This window comes from Galeopterus variegatus, unplaced genomic scaffold (assembly GCF_000696425.1).
Source record: "Galeopterus variegatus unplaced genomic scaffold, G_variegatus-3.0.2 Scaffold7078, whole genome shotgun sequence".
Classification (NCBI taxonomy): Eukaryota; Metazoa; Chordata; class Mammalia; order Dermoptera; family Cynocephalidae; genus Galeopterus; species Galeopterus variegatus.
In genome coordinates this window covers 93,691-108,895 of record NW_007733189.1, presented here as the reverse complement: position 1 = coordinate 108,895, position 15,205 = coordinate 93,691, and the positions used below count along the sequence as shown (strand labels likewise).

The 15,205-nt window shown below is 37.3% G+C and overlaps 1 protein-coding gene across 1 annotated transcript in view; it reads left to right on the top strand.

Annotated features, from left to right (window-relative positions):
- The first annotated feature begins 449 nt into the window (after positions 1-449).
- The window catches only part of FKBP5 (FK506 binding protein 5), a 38,061-nt gene continuing 23,305 nt past the window's right edge, over positions 450-15,205 (top strand). The window contains exons 1-2 of the mRNA XM_008591606.1: positions 450-825; positions 1,749-1,863. Coding sequence (XP_008589828.1) covers positions 721-825; positions 1,749-1,863 — 220 coding nt within the window. The 5' untranslated portion in view covers positions 450-720. The remainder of the gene's footprint in view (positions 826-1,748; positions 1,864-15,205) is intronic.

The following is a 15,205-nucleotide window of genomic DNA, read 5'->3' as shown; positions in this document are numbered from 1 at the left end:
TTACAATTATATCACCAAATACAGTTCTACAGCTGAGCAGTAAATTTAATTTTTAGTTTCCTGGAAGTAGGCACACACAAAAAAAACTTTAAGTTCTGTAGTTCTTGTGATTTGACAAAATGACACATACCTTTTTGCTTAAAGAAACATTTTTCTAAGAAGAAATTTGCTTTATGCAATTTTATGGACCTTTTTATGCAACTTGTACTTTTCTGGTTGTTTCTTGTTTTGATGTTTTTGTCTACCCAACTAAATTATAAGCTTCCTGGGGACAAACTTGATTTTCTATACTATTTTTGTTCCCTCTCTGCCTAGAAAACATGCACTTATTTAATCTATAGAAATAAACATATTGAAATGATAAATTAAGCAATAATTGCAACATAGTCACATTTCGTGGATTATGTTATGGCCAGTTTTCAAAGACTTAATCTTTGTGTGGTTTAAGAATTGATACTATTTTCATCCTTCTCAGCAGGGAATCTTCTCTGATAGCCTTCAAAAAATTATGTAATATTTCATCGTGCATAGCTTTTGCTGAGTTCTGTCATCTTGTAGCTTATACTTTCGAGCTGGATATGTAGTCTGAAGAACTGGAAATTTGTCTGAACTTTTGTTTTATGAAGATTAAATCTTTTTAAATATGGCCTATAGCTTTTAGCTACCTTTTCTTTTCTTTTAGGCCAAGTTATCAAGGCGTGGGACATTGGGGTGGCTACCATGAAGAAAGGAGAGATCTGCCATTTGCTGTGCAAACCAGAATATGCATATGGCTCAGCAGGCAGTCTTCCTAAAATTCCCTCAAATGCAACTCTCTTTTTTGAGGCAAGTATGTGTGTGATGTTGCCTTGTCATCATCTGCTGTACTATAGGGCTGGCTTTGAAGCAGCAGGCAGTGGAACAAGGAATTAAGCTTGCTATTGAAAATCAGATCCAACTTATTTATTTTGGAGCTTGACTTCTTGAATTGTTTCCCACAAGCCCAAGGGTTCTATGCCAGTGCTTTCTTAGAAACGTGTCCCTGACACAAAAAAGTCATATCCAAATAAACATAAGACACTAGACTTATAAATAAAAGTTCTGGTCAGTGGTATGAGTATTACATGCTCAAAATTGACCAGGAGACAGAATGGAAATGTTGGAGATAAATGTTGAAATATGCCTGTACCGAGTTATAAGGTATTTTCATATTCTAGAGGTTTGTATATATCACAGATCTCACCTCTTTATCAGAAGGAATAGGTGCTGATAATGTTATTCATTGTGTTGAATTACATATATTTGGCAAAAGCTGATTTTAAGAACCATCCTAATTAGGTAAAACACACCTTTAGTCAGTTGTAGGCCAGATTCATAGGTTTTATTCTTACATTTTAAGAAGGGAACTCCATAAATCCAGAGTGGAAAAGTAGTGGACTCAGAGTCAGAGAAAATAGTTCTGCACCAGCACCTTGTAGCTCTGGCTTTTTGCCCACGAGGCAGTTTTCCTAGTATTTCCTGTCTGTCTCTGCACTGCAGCCCCACAGGATGTAGTCCTAGACATTATCATTACATGAAATTCTTTCCAACTATTGAAAAGTGCAGTGTTCTTTTTTTCTATTTTTCCAATAACTAAGATGCATAGATAAATACATTTTTAAAACACAGAGTTTTATTTTGTAAAATGAAAGAATTGGTTGCCCTTGCCTTTACATGTTAAGTTGGCTTTGTTTGGTCTTCTCTAAGCCAGATCCCTTTTTCTTTTCTAGATTGAGCTCCTTGATTTCAAAGGAGAGGATTTATTTGAAGATGGAGGGATTATCCGGAGAATCAAACGAAAAGGAGAGGGATACTCAAACCCAAATGAAGGAGCAACAGTAGAAAGTAAGTACTGCTGTGAGAGGGAACTAGTCCCTAAAGGTTGGGTTCCATTTATGTGGATGAAATGGAGATTTTTTTAAAAATCTATTTACAGAAATAAACATATTGAACATATTTCAAGAATAGTTTTTGATTCAACATTTATTTAATAATGACTTCATTTAGTAAATATTAATTCAACATGTATATGCCAAGCACCTTACCAGCTTCTACAAACTAAAAAATGAATAAAAGGTAATCACATCCATCAAGGAATTCCTTGATGTGTCAACAGCTATACTGGTTGCCTCACATATTTATTCATTTATTTCTCACAATAACCTTATGAGGTACAATTTATTGTCCCCAGGTGAGAAAAATGAGTTCATAGATGTTAAATAATTGTCCAAGGTTACAAAGTTACTAAACAGAGAAGTATATGGTAATCCCCTTCAGCACTGTCAAACCCATCTGATGGCTGTCATCAAGATAAAAAACAGTTCATCATTTAGATCAAAATTGGATAAGTGTTTATTCTATATCAGGAGAGCTGGGTTCAAGTTCTGCTTTGCCTTTTATTGAGCGATCTAAAGCTATTTTATTTCTTCATTTGCTAAGTGAGAGTAAGGACACCTTTGAGGACTAGGATAACTGATTACTCTTCTTCCCTCCCAGAGCATGATAGTATACCACTGTGAACACTACTTGTCACTTTATACTGTAATCAGCATTTGACCAGTTCTCCCAGTATACAGTGAGTGCTTGAGGACCAGAGTCTTTCTTCATCTTTTTGTTTTCAGCATCACCGCAGTGCCTAACACACATTTGGGGTTCGGTAAAGGCTTTCTGCATGCATAAATCTTTGAGAGATGCCATTACTGAGCTCAAGTACTTCAAAACAGAGTTGCGAGAAATACTTTCATTAAGAAAAAAGTCAAATCACTAAACAAGGATGGGAACATGAACTGCTATTATAAAAGGCCTATTTTAAAATACTTTATTTAAGGGCTGGCCCGGTGGCGCACTGGAGAGTGCGCTGCTTGAGAGCACGGCGGCGCTCCCGCCGAGGGTTCGGATCCCATGTGGAGACCGGTTCCCGCTCACTGGCTGAGCGCGGTGCGGGCGCAACGCCGAGGGTTGCGATCCCATTGCCGGTCCCCGGTACGGGCGCGACACCGAGGGTTGTGATCCTGTTACCGGTCAGTAAAAAGGACAAAAAGGAAAAAAAAAATACTTTATTTAAAACAGTAAACTAGAATAGTTGAGTTTTTTATTTTTAATGTTGTATATACTACTTTAAACCCATATTTCATTTCCATGAGTCTGGCAAATTAGTTCAAATTTAGTTGTGTTTTTTGTTTTGTTTTGTTTGGAAGGAGTTATAAATATTACTACTGTACTATTGCAGCTGAAGTGTTTAGATCATTGTCATTCATGATGTTTTTGAATAAATGAAGAAGAGCTGAGATACATATTCTTCTAGATTGAGGTTATGCATTTTGGGGAAAATACCATGTAAGCGATGATGTACCCTTCTCAGTTCACTATTATCAAGAGGTGCATGATGCTGATGTCTCTCGTTACTCATGATAGTAACTTAGATCATTTGGTTAAGGTAAGGTCTGCCATGTCTCTCTACGGTAAGATTACTGTTTTCTCATTAGGAGGGAAATACTATCTTGTGTTACATTATAACTTCATACACTCATTTTAGCATTTATTAATGATTTTTGCATGCAGTAGTTATTACTGTGGTATTTGACTAATGGTAATTTTTCTATTTCCATTGTTCCTTGTATATTTATTAAGTGGAATTCTATTGTATATAAGGGAATTCTCCCCTGTATATTTATTCACTTGTTCATATCAGTATGGAACTATGGATATGTATTTTATTCTGTAAGTTATTATTCATTACTTTTTTTTTTTTTTTTTTGCCCAAATTGTCCCAGATTTGACCACTGGAAACTCCTTCAAGTTGGCTCTTGTGTCCTTTCAAAATACCCTCATTGTTTTTTTAAGCACTTCTTACTTTCTGGCACCACAAGATGTTCTAGGCTCATCTTAAAACTTCCCTGCACCAGGCCTGGAATCAACTGTTTCTCCAAGGAGCCCTGATGTCATTGCTTCTAAGATTTCTAGCAGACAGAGCTAGGAAATATACATACCTCAATATACATACACACACATCTATATGTATTTCTATATCAGTCTGTACATATAATAAAAATCATGAGTACGTACTGGTAGTTCCATTTCCAATCTGATACCACAGGTTTGTTCTTCTCCCTTTGCTCATTTGAAACTCCTTTCTCTAACAGTGAGAAACTTCGCTCTCATTAGCCACAATATATTTACTTATTTGCTCAATCCTACTATATATACAAGGCAGTTTCAGAATTGCTAACCCACACCCCTATGAAAAAAAGTTTTTCTAAGTAGGAAATATTTCTGTATAGTTCTTTTGACATTACATACATTCAAAATTTTGTCATTCATGTGCATTGAAAACACTTTTCCAACTTGAGTAAATTCTTTCTTCCTCACTCCCTTCAGTATTGTGTTACTCAGTTGTAATATGGTTTGGTTCATTTGTTACTATCTGTATTCCATTTTGAGTTCCCCTCACACTCTGGTTGATTTTAATTATTTATTTGGGGGAGGGGGGTATGTGAAACCTTACCTCAATTCTAAACTATACAAAAAAGGTATACTCAGAAGCGTTATTGCCCCTTCATGCCTGTTAACCTGCTGACCTGCTCCCATTCCCCATTATTTCCACCCCATTCCAATCTCATTGGTTACCTCATTAGGTCTTGGTGTTTTCTTCATATATATATATATATATATATATATATATATATATATATATAAATGAGCAGGTTTGTGTTTTTTTCCTATATTTCCTTCCCTTTTCCATAAAGAGTAACATACTGTGGTTGGAATTTTTAGAATGTATTTGAATAATCCTTTATGTAATTTTATTTTTTCTGTTTCCGTTAAGGAAGAGCAATGACTAATCTTTTGTTTCTCATCTTGTTACAATGTACTTTTCTGGGAAATTTTAGAGTAAATGGTTTATTTTTATGTTTTCTCCCAAAAGCCATTTTTGGTTTTCTGGAACAAATCAGTTTTATAGAAATTTATTGTATTGTATTTTCATTTATCAAAGTTAAAATGTCCTGCTTTCTCTCTTTCAAAGAAGTTAGCTATGTGGGTGAAGAGGACAGAGGTTGCTTTAAAGGTGGTCCTGTCCAAAACCAAGATCACCTTGTTCTTTTTGAAATCTTGTCTTTAACAGTTTGCCTTTCTTTGTAGCATCACCCATACACTTAGACTCAAAACCAGGTATAAAACCTAGAACTAAAGCCAGCTCTTGAGTGAAGGAGAACAATACTGTAGACACTGGTCACTCATTATAATATGTCATTATAGATACGTAAGAGTTACTAAGTTTCTGTCATCTCTGTGTAAAGATACAATGAAAATAGTACACAGGCTTTGGAAGTGATGGACTTGAGTTTTGAATCTTGGGACTGCTGCCTGATATTTTCATGACTTTAGATAAATTACTTAACCACCTTGAGCATCCAGTTTTCTTATCTGTAAAATGGGAGTAATTTTTACCACCACAGGTTGTTGTGACAATTAGGAAGAAGGTGCCTAGCACATAGTGGGCACAATTTCTTTTTTCCTACCCTCTATACTGTGTTTATATAATTTGTTTTTCTTCCTTTAAATGGATTTAAGGAAAGAAATCTTTGACTCCTCCTTTTGGCTCTACCGCAATTGACCTAGAACCCATGGTTAACTTATCTCTAATAACAGTCTCCAAATTAATTATAAAATTTCTTAATAGTAATTTTATCTAACTCACATTTCTCTAGGTTTTTGGTTTTTTGAAGACTTAAATTAGGGACTGAATCAAAAGGCTTTTACTGAATTGTGATCTTTTAATTCCTTTCCATAATTCGTCTGTATATGGAAGAGAGAACTTGTGTTACTTTGACAGGATTTATTATTTCTCAAAGAAATTTTGATTTTTACTTTATATATGAGGATCCTAAGGTGAGCAAATCAATTTTTAGATTCTTCTTTTCCATTCTTTTTCTTGTGTCAATTAAAATGATCATCTTGTAAGTTCAATGTTTTCCTTTTTCCATTAAAAAAAAGTCATGTTCTGAGGTACTCTAATTGACATGATTATGATTACTGATACTTTAGTCATCATACTTTAGTTTAATTGCCAGTAGTGGCTACATTGCTACTTTAAGCTTTAGCTTTCTCAGAAAAGTCAATCTGACTGACATAAGGCTCTAAATAGCTACTAGTTTCTCTTCCTTCAACTCCCAGTCTCTCACATTCTGATTTGTCAACTTCAGTAATTGGAATAGGCCCATCAAAATGCTGGCTGTATGTGGTTCTCTTGCCTCTCAGTGCTTTCAGCCACGTTTGAATGCGAAGAATGCAGACAGTTGGCAGTATTTTCAAATGTGAAAATTTCAACAGATTGATCTGCAGATTCGAGTTGTTGTAGTACCTCCTTTCCCTCTCACCTTCTTTCCCTCTCCAAATACCACTGAAATGATAGGTGGGAGAAGGGGGAAAGATTTTTCACAGAAAAAGAAATCAATAATAATGCTGGAAAATGGAAGAATACAAAAAGTGGATTAGAAATTATGAAGATTTTCTGGAAAATGTAAAGTAAATGGAATTGAACTGATAGAAACAAGAGTCAGCATACCCAACCCAAAACAGGTGTAGAGAAGACCTCTGCAGAGGTACATACTGTTCTTCTCAACAAGCTCAGGCAGAACTCCAAGCTCACAGTCAGCTGGTGCAAGGGAGCCAAAGCAGGCTATGCAGCAATCATCAGGATTGTTATAGAACAATATGAAACAGCTGGGCCAGTAAATTTGTAATGCAGTAGTTCTCAACTTCAGCTGAATTTAGAATTACCTGGGGAGCTTTTAAAAATCCTGATGCCCAGGCCAGTTAAATAAGTTAAGAATCTCAATTTTCCGGGTACAGGTATTTTTTAAAAGACCCCAGGAGATTCTAATTTGCAGCCAAGGACTGAAAACTACTACTCTACGGTCTGGCTGTGACTTTTGCTCACAAGCTAAAGCCAGTAAGGCCAGGTTCTAAAATAAAATAGGAATCTGCCTCAGAAGACTCCAAGTGTTAGGAGTTGGACTAGAGAATGAGAATGTAAAGTATTTTTTTAACTTTTAAAGCAGATTTAAAGGGAAAAAAAGTGAAAAGGCAGCTCTTCACAAAAGTAAATAATGCTAAAGTGTTCTCCTAAAGTAAAACTTTTCCATACATCAGCTGTGGGGAAGGGTGTCTCCAGTCTTCCTGTGCACTCATGCTCAGCTCATAGTAAATGCTCAGTTAATATTTATGGAGTATTCACCCATAGGTCCCCACAATCGGCCCACCCTTTGGGGAAAAGGCCTGCCATGGAAACACCCAACTGCTTAGAAAAATAGTGCTGTGGGCCGGCCCGGTGGTGCACTGGAGAGTGCACCGCTTGGGAGCGCGGGAGCGCAGCAGCGCTCCCGCCGCGGGTTCAGATCCGATATAGGGATGGCCGGTGCGCTCACTGGCTGAGCGTGGCGCAGGCGCAACACTGAGGGTTGCGATCTGTTGCCGGACACGGAAAAAGACAAAAAAAAAAAAAAAGGGGGCCGGCCCGGGGGGCCCCCTGCAAGGGGGCCCCGCTTGGGAGCGCGGGAGCGCAGCAGCGCTCCCGCCGAGGGTTCGGATCCCATGTGGTGACCGGTTCCCGCTCACTGGCTGAGCGTGGCGCAGGCGCAACACTGAGGGTTGCGATCCCGTTGCTGGTCCCCGGTACGGGCGCGACACTGTGGGTTGCAATCCCGTTCCCGGTCAGTATAAAAAGACAAAAAGGAAAAAAAAAAAAAAGAAAAATAGTGCTGAATAACTATAATCATTTGATCATCCTGAATCCTTCCTTCATAACATGTGCCATATAACAACAAATCATCAGCAAATACCATGAGAAGAAACACTAACATGGACTAACAGAAGAAATTGAAGAGAACTTTAAAAATACTATTTATTATCTTCTGAGATAGTTGTTAGGATATTAATCATAAATCAAAAACCAACTTCTCTGAAAAAGGAAAGGGAAGACAAGAAAGTTTCTGGAAATTAAGAATATGATTATCACAAAAAAAAAAAGAATATGATTATCAAAATTGAAACTCCAAGGAAGTGTTGAAGAGCAAAGTGGACAATCCCTGAAATATGAATTGGTTATCTGATAGTCAAGGATACCTCAGAACATAGAGAAAAAAGAAAGATTTGAAAGATGAAAGAAAAATTAGAAGACCTGGATGTAAATCTAGGAGAGACAATATGTATCTAATCAAACATGTAATAGAAAATTTCCTAGAGAAGACGGAAGAGTCTTAAGATTGAAAGGGCCAGTTGAGGGCTGACCCTGTGGCTCACTCGGGAGAGTGCGGCGCTGGGAGTGCCGAGGCCGCAGGTTCGGATCCTGTATAGGGATGGCCAGTGCGCTCACTGGCTGAGCGCAGTGCGGGCGACACCTAGCCAAGGGTTACGATCAACTTACTGGTCACAAAAAAAAAAAAAAAAAAAGCTTTAGGGCCGACCCCCGTGGTGCACTCGGGAGAGTGCGGCGCTGGGAGCACAGTGACGCTCCTGCCGCAGGTTCAGATCCTATATAGGAATGGCCAGAGCGCGGTGTGGGCGACACCAAGCCAAGGGTTGCGATCTCCTTACCGGTCACAAAAAAAAAAAAAAAAAAAGAAAGGGCCAGTTGATAGTAAACAGGTATAAGGAATGGTTTTTCACCTAGCTACATCCATCCTGGTGAAATTTGTGAATTCCGTAGCTTAAAAGAAAATTCTGAGCTCTTCCAGGGAGGAACAAGCTATGTGTAAAGAAATAAGAATCTTATTGTGACTCTCAATACTAAAATGCTCAATACTTTGAGCATTGTCTATAGCTATGAGTATTTTGAACATAGAATTCTGTACTCAGCCAAACTATCATTTAAGTATGAGAACAAAATTAACTTTTTGGAATATGCAGACTCATACCCTTTTTGAAAAAAAATTCTGTACGATATACTAAAACATAAAAAATAATGCCAAGAAGTAACAACTCAAGGCATAAGAAACAGTAGTGAACAAAAATGTTAATTCCCATATTGGATACATTTATCCTGAAAGATCCACAGAGTAGTAGAAATGTAATGTTAAAAGTAATATTTGACAGTCTGGATCTGTGTTATGGGTCATTTTTTAAAAATGTGCTGAGAATAGGAAATGAAGAGTGGAGGCAAAATTGTCTAAAATTTTTTTGATTCCAGGGGAGATTATGCTAATTAACTCTTAACATTGATAAATATATATACATACACATACCTTTAAGTGATTTGTTAAAATTTTAATGGAAAGTACTAGTAAGAATAGTATGTAGAACTTCCAAACCACCCGGTATGGAGTGGGGAAATAGAGGAACAAGGAAAACTTCAATCCAGCAAAAAGAATAAAGGAAAAATATCATGAAAACACTGCTCAGAAAACCTAAAGCAAGAATACAACCATTCATATCAGTGATTACAAAAAATATGGGTGGGATAAAGTCACCTATTAAAGGCAAAAGGTCTCATAAAGTCAGAACAGCAACCACAACAAAATCTAGCTGTATGTTCTTTATAAATGAAACACCAAAAACAAAAAGCAACAAAAATTGAAAATAGAAAAAAAGATTCCATGTATGCCCATGTTGAGATCTGATAAAGTTGTGAGGTTTTTTTGGTTTTGTTTGTTTTTCACATGCTTTTGAAATATTTATGAAGGTTCTGGCAAATAAGTCCAGGAAGAGAGCAAATTCTTAAAACAATTTTATTTTATGTGTTTTCACAAAATAATGTAGTATAGTACTTGGCCTAAAATGGACAGTGTTTATTCTTTCAAATATTTTGGATTTATATAACTCCTTTCTTCTAAAAAGGTATCTACAAGACTTCAGGTGAAATAAAATTGAAGTGGAAAATAGTCTTTTATTGTTTCAAAACAAAAAATCCAGCCAGTGGATAGGATAGTAGTAAAAAACTAAAGCTCCATATCAGTAAAGGATTTGAATAGCCTCCTGGAATTTATTAAAATAGGAGTTTTGACTAAAAAATTCAAAAAGGGAAATTCCTATAAATTAGTGAAGATTACAACCCCTTAATGCCTTGTTTTCAGATTAGTCATTAAATAAGTATTTACTTTCTGGCCCTGAACTGTGTGCCAGGCACTATGAGATACAAAAGAAATACAAGACACTGCCTTTGCCTGCTAGGAATTTTATTCATATTTTGACAGCTCTCTGTGTGGAGCCATTAAATGTTTTCTTATACAGAGTTCTTAAACATGTGTGATCTGGTACAATTTATCACTAATTGCAGGAAAATAATCATAGGTAACATTTATTGAGTTCATCTCTGTATATCCATACTGAACATAATTTTCCATGTTAGACACCCTGACATGTGAATGAGCGAATGCCAGGTACTGGGCTGAAAGCTCTGTCTAATGTATTGCCTAATTTAATCCTTGCAACGATTATGAGTTAGATAATATTATTGTCCCTATTCTATAGAGGAAGAAACTGAGCTTCAGATCATTTAAATTACCTTGCCCAAAGCCACAATTGTTAAGTAGCAGAATGGGACTGATATCCAGGTCTGACTCAAGTACTATACTGGCGTGAAGGGAAGAGTGGTAAGCATTTGTGTTGGTGGAGAATTTATTGCTGGGAGTGTGCTTCCTGTTTAGACTAAGGTATAGAAATCCTTTGCATAAATGTTATTCTATTCCGGTTACCATGTTCCATGCCTGCCCTCAGCATTTGTCCCTCCATCCCTAAGCAATCTTACAGTAGTGTTCGTTCGTCTCAAATAGTACAAAATGCTACAGTGCAGGAAAGGAAGGCAGTTTGACCACCATGCCTGATGAGAACTGTTTCTCTTGTAATCAATGATTAATATGCCCTCCTGCTTTTAGAAATTCATCTCTGCTTGCCTTTTCAGGGGGTTATTGAGATCCCATTCATTCTTGGATGCCCTGATCTATTAGGCAGGAGACACAGGCAGAAAAACGTATTTGACATGAATTAGGCAGCAGAGAAAATCCTTGCTGATTGGGAGTAACCTGGTTTTCTCTGGCCAGATGACCAGTCTTGTCTAGTAGTAATGCCATTACAACATTTCCATTCAGATCCCCATGACCCAGTAATTGTTTTGAGAATGAGTGCAAAGCTATCAGACACCAGCTACTATAATTAGAAAAGGGAAAAACAGACACTTACCAGAGCTAACGTCTTTAGGCTGGAGCGTTTACAGCACTTTTTTTTTAAGTTATGGAGGCTCTTTCTCAGTTTTACTTCCTAAAATACAAATTGTACAGTTTTGGGGTTCTTGAATTCCAGTTTTTGTCACTGCTATGCGTTCTTTTCCCTTTTTTCTCCCTATTTTAATCGGAGTACAAATTGCTGTCAGCACATCGAGTTCATGTGCCAGCTACATTCAGAACAGGGTGTTCTGTGCTCTTCAAAACAAAATTGCTCTAGGGCAGTAAGAGAACAATAAGTCAGAGCTCCAGTTTAAGTGATGTTTTGCAGCTCACTTGATGTGGTTACACTCAGATAGCACAGCTAAGCTTGGGTAATTTGGTTTGGTTTGACTTTGTGGGGTTTGGAGGACCTCCCCCACTTTAAGTTACATACACTTTAAATGAAGAGAAAATGCTGTCTCTTTTTAACTTGTTTATTTCTTTCTGTACCGAAAAAGCCCTAAGTAGAAGCATCCTGTATGTACTTTTATTCTCTTTGGGCACGTCATAGATGATTTACTTCCCGTAAATTGTGCTGGTTGGGATTAGCAACAGACCTCCTGAGCCCTGGAGGCTGAGCTCCCAATGAGTCACGATGGTTATTATTAAATATTTATTAAGTGAATATTTGCACTAAGAGATGCAAGGTCAAAAGCAATCACAGGTCTTCCACAGCCAGGGCTGCCATGGTTTTCTTTGCTAACAATTGTTAAGACAGTATAAAAAAGAATAACTGAATCTATAGGAACTAGGCACATCTGCATCTGTCACCTTGAGGGGGGCCTCTACTGTGGCAATCAGCAGTCTTTCTGTGGCTCCAAGTAGTATGTGAGTTTTCTTGTCAGCAGTCCTGTAGAAATTGTCACACCAGTGTTCCAAGTTTAGAATCCAGTAAACCAAGCAACAGCCTTTGCTACTTGCTGATATAATAAAATGAATAGGCTGTGTACATCTTGAGGCTGTGATACTTCCTCTTGCTCTGACATTCCAGATATAATTAGTATTAGAAAGTGGTGGTTTTATACATACATATAAACTGGGGTGTATATCTGTGTATGCGTATCGGCTTAATATTTTATGCTGATAGTATTGATCTGATCATCATATCTTGGGCACAGGTACTGATGGTCAGCTCTGTGCCCCATGAACATGTATAATCAATAAAAAAAATTTTTTTTTATTGATTATACATGTTCATGGGGCACAGAGCTGACCATCAGTACCTGTGCTCAAGATATGATGATCAGATCAATACTATCAGCATAAAATATTAAGCCGATACCAATACACAGATATACACCCCAGTTTATATGTATGTATAAAACCACCACTTTCTAATACTAATTATATCTGGAGCAATCACAGGTCTTCCACAGCCAGGGCTGCCATGGTTTTCTTTGCTAAGAATTGTTAAGACAGTATACCAGATATAATTAGTATTAGAAAGTGGTGGTTTTATACATACATATAAACTGGGGTGTATATCTGTGTATTGGTATCGGCTTAATATTTTATGCTGATAGTATTGATCTGATCATCATATCTTGAGCACAGGTACTGATGGTCAGCTCTGTGCCCCATGAACATGTATAATCAATAAAAAAAAATTTTTTTTTTTTTTTTGTCTTTTTCCGTGTCTGGCAACGGATTGCAACCCTCAGTGTTGCCCCCATACCAGACCGGGGACCGGCAACGCGATTGCAACCCTCGGTGTTGCTCCCGCGCCTCACTCAGCCAGTGAGCGGGAACCGGTCTGTATGTGGGATCCGAACCCTCGGGTGGGAGCGCCGCCGCGCTTCCCAAGCGGCGCACTATCCAGTGCGCCACCGGGCCGGCCCTAAAAAATTTTAAAAATGTATTTTATGGTTCTGAAGGTAGTTCTTGTTCAGGTCCAATTTTGAAGAGTTAGATTTACCAGAAGAAAAGATCAGTCTACATATAAAGTAGTAAGTATTTTTAAGAGCTATCTCAAATTTACCTTTCAATTAGATGGCCACAAACATTGGTTCTATTATTTGTTGTCTCTCTGAGAGATACTAGATGCAGTGAAAGTTTTGCTTTCTTAATTATGCCTTCATTATAGTTTGACCTTTTTCTTTCTTTCTTTCTTTTTTTTTTTTTTTTTTTTTTTTTTTTTTTTTTTTTTTTTTTTGGCTTGCTTGCTTTATTTACCTTTCCCAACATATTTATTTGTAGTCAATCTTTTTTCCCTCTAAGATGGGTTATCATATCTAAAGAGAAAAAAATTACTTATATAATTTCAATATCAAGTACATACATCAAGCTGAAAACCAGCCTAGGAAAATAACACACAGGCAGGAATCCTTTGCAGTCTTGGATTTCCTGTTATGAAAACACATTCAAACTTGATCAACCAAAAGCCATGATAATTTCCTCCCCCACTAAATGTACTACTCTCCTTTAGGGAGGAGGATGATACTTCTAACAAAACTCAGACAAAAAGATCTGTTAATGAAGTTGTGAGCTACTATGATAATAAATCTCAATACTTGAGACATTCCACAATATTTGGGCTGAAATTCACTTTGCTCAACAAATCTTTTTGTTTTCATGAAAGTGTCATCCATTAGTCTAAGTTAAATTTCTTGGGCAGATTGTAAAATATTTAGGAACACAAACTTTTACGAACTCTCAACCCCTTTGGAAACATCATTTTTACTCTAGTAAAAATATCCTAAGCCGGGCCGGCCCGGTGGCGCACTGGAGAGTGCGCCGCTTGGGAGCACGGCAGCGCTCCCGCCGAGGGTTCGGATCCCATGTGGAGACTGGTTCCCGCTCACTGGCTGAGCGCGGTGCGGGCGCAACACCGAGGGTTGCGATCCCATTGCCAGTCCCCGGTACGGGCCCAACACCGAGGGTTGCGATCCTGTTACCGGTCAGTAAAAAAAGACAAAAAGGAATTTAAAAAAATATATATCCTAAGCCTTAGACTCCCTGTGGAATCTCTCTAGTATACATGTATTTGAAAATAATAAAGTTGAATTTATTTTTATAATATTTTCTAATTCAGAAGAACTTTCAGTTTGTTGCAAGTTAAGTTTTTATTTTATCTAGAGCAATCCAAACATGAGTATAACAGAGGGAATCATCTGCGTTTATGAGTATGGTACATAAAACAAAATGCCATATACCAGCTCCACCCTGAGGACCAGTCTAGCTCTAGCCCTTGTTTGGAGAAGCCGACTCAAGAGTCAGGCTCTCTCTAGTTTGGCCCAAGTTTCCTAGACTCTATCCTAATGTCCGAGATGGGAACAAATCCAGGTGTTATTAAATCCTAGTGAATTAGAAAAGGGTAGAGCACTTTAAAGCATAAATGTCCAGGCAACATTTTTAGCCCCTAGTGTCTACACTACTGCTGTTTACTCTTCAGAGTTCGTTTCATTTCTCAGGGCTGGGGTAAAGGTAATCTGATCAAATGATTAACTACAGGAATTAGCTTTGAAGCTGGTTTCTGGCCTATATTGAGAGTTATATTACAGGGTCATAGAATCATAGAATTTTAGAGCTTTAAGGAACCTTCGAGATCATCTAGTTAAAAAGTAGAGTAAGTTGGAATTGAATTTGAATTTGGAAAATAATAATTGGCTTATTGGACTTGGAATGAGTATAACAGAACAAGTGATTTTTAGTCTCTCTAAAGTAAGTAAGTTATTGATCTAAAGTAAATCAACCAATCTTAGAAAACAAGCATTTTAGGATATCACTAGATTTGAATATAGGCCATGATTTTGCAGAAGTAGAAATAAAGAAGTTTCTTATGAAAGGTAAATTATTATATTGCTTGATGACTGTTATGCTGTTATAAAAACCACCCATTTTTCTTACTGAGTCAAAGACTTAAATGGAAGGGTATAAATATCCTTAATATTAAAAGGAATTAGAAAGTCCCAGAGAAATACCACATGTTCTCACTTATTTGTAGGACCTAAAATTTAATAAATAAATAAACACACAAACAAAGGGTAGGG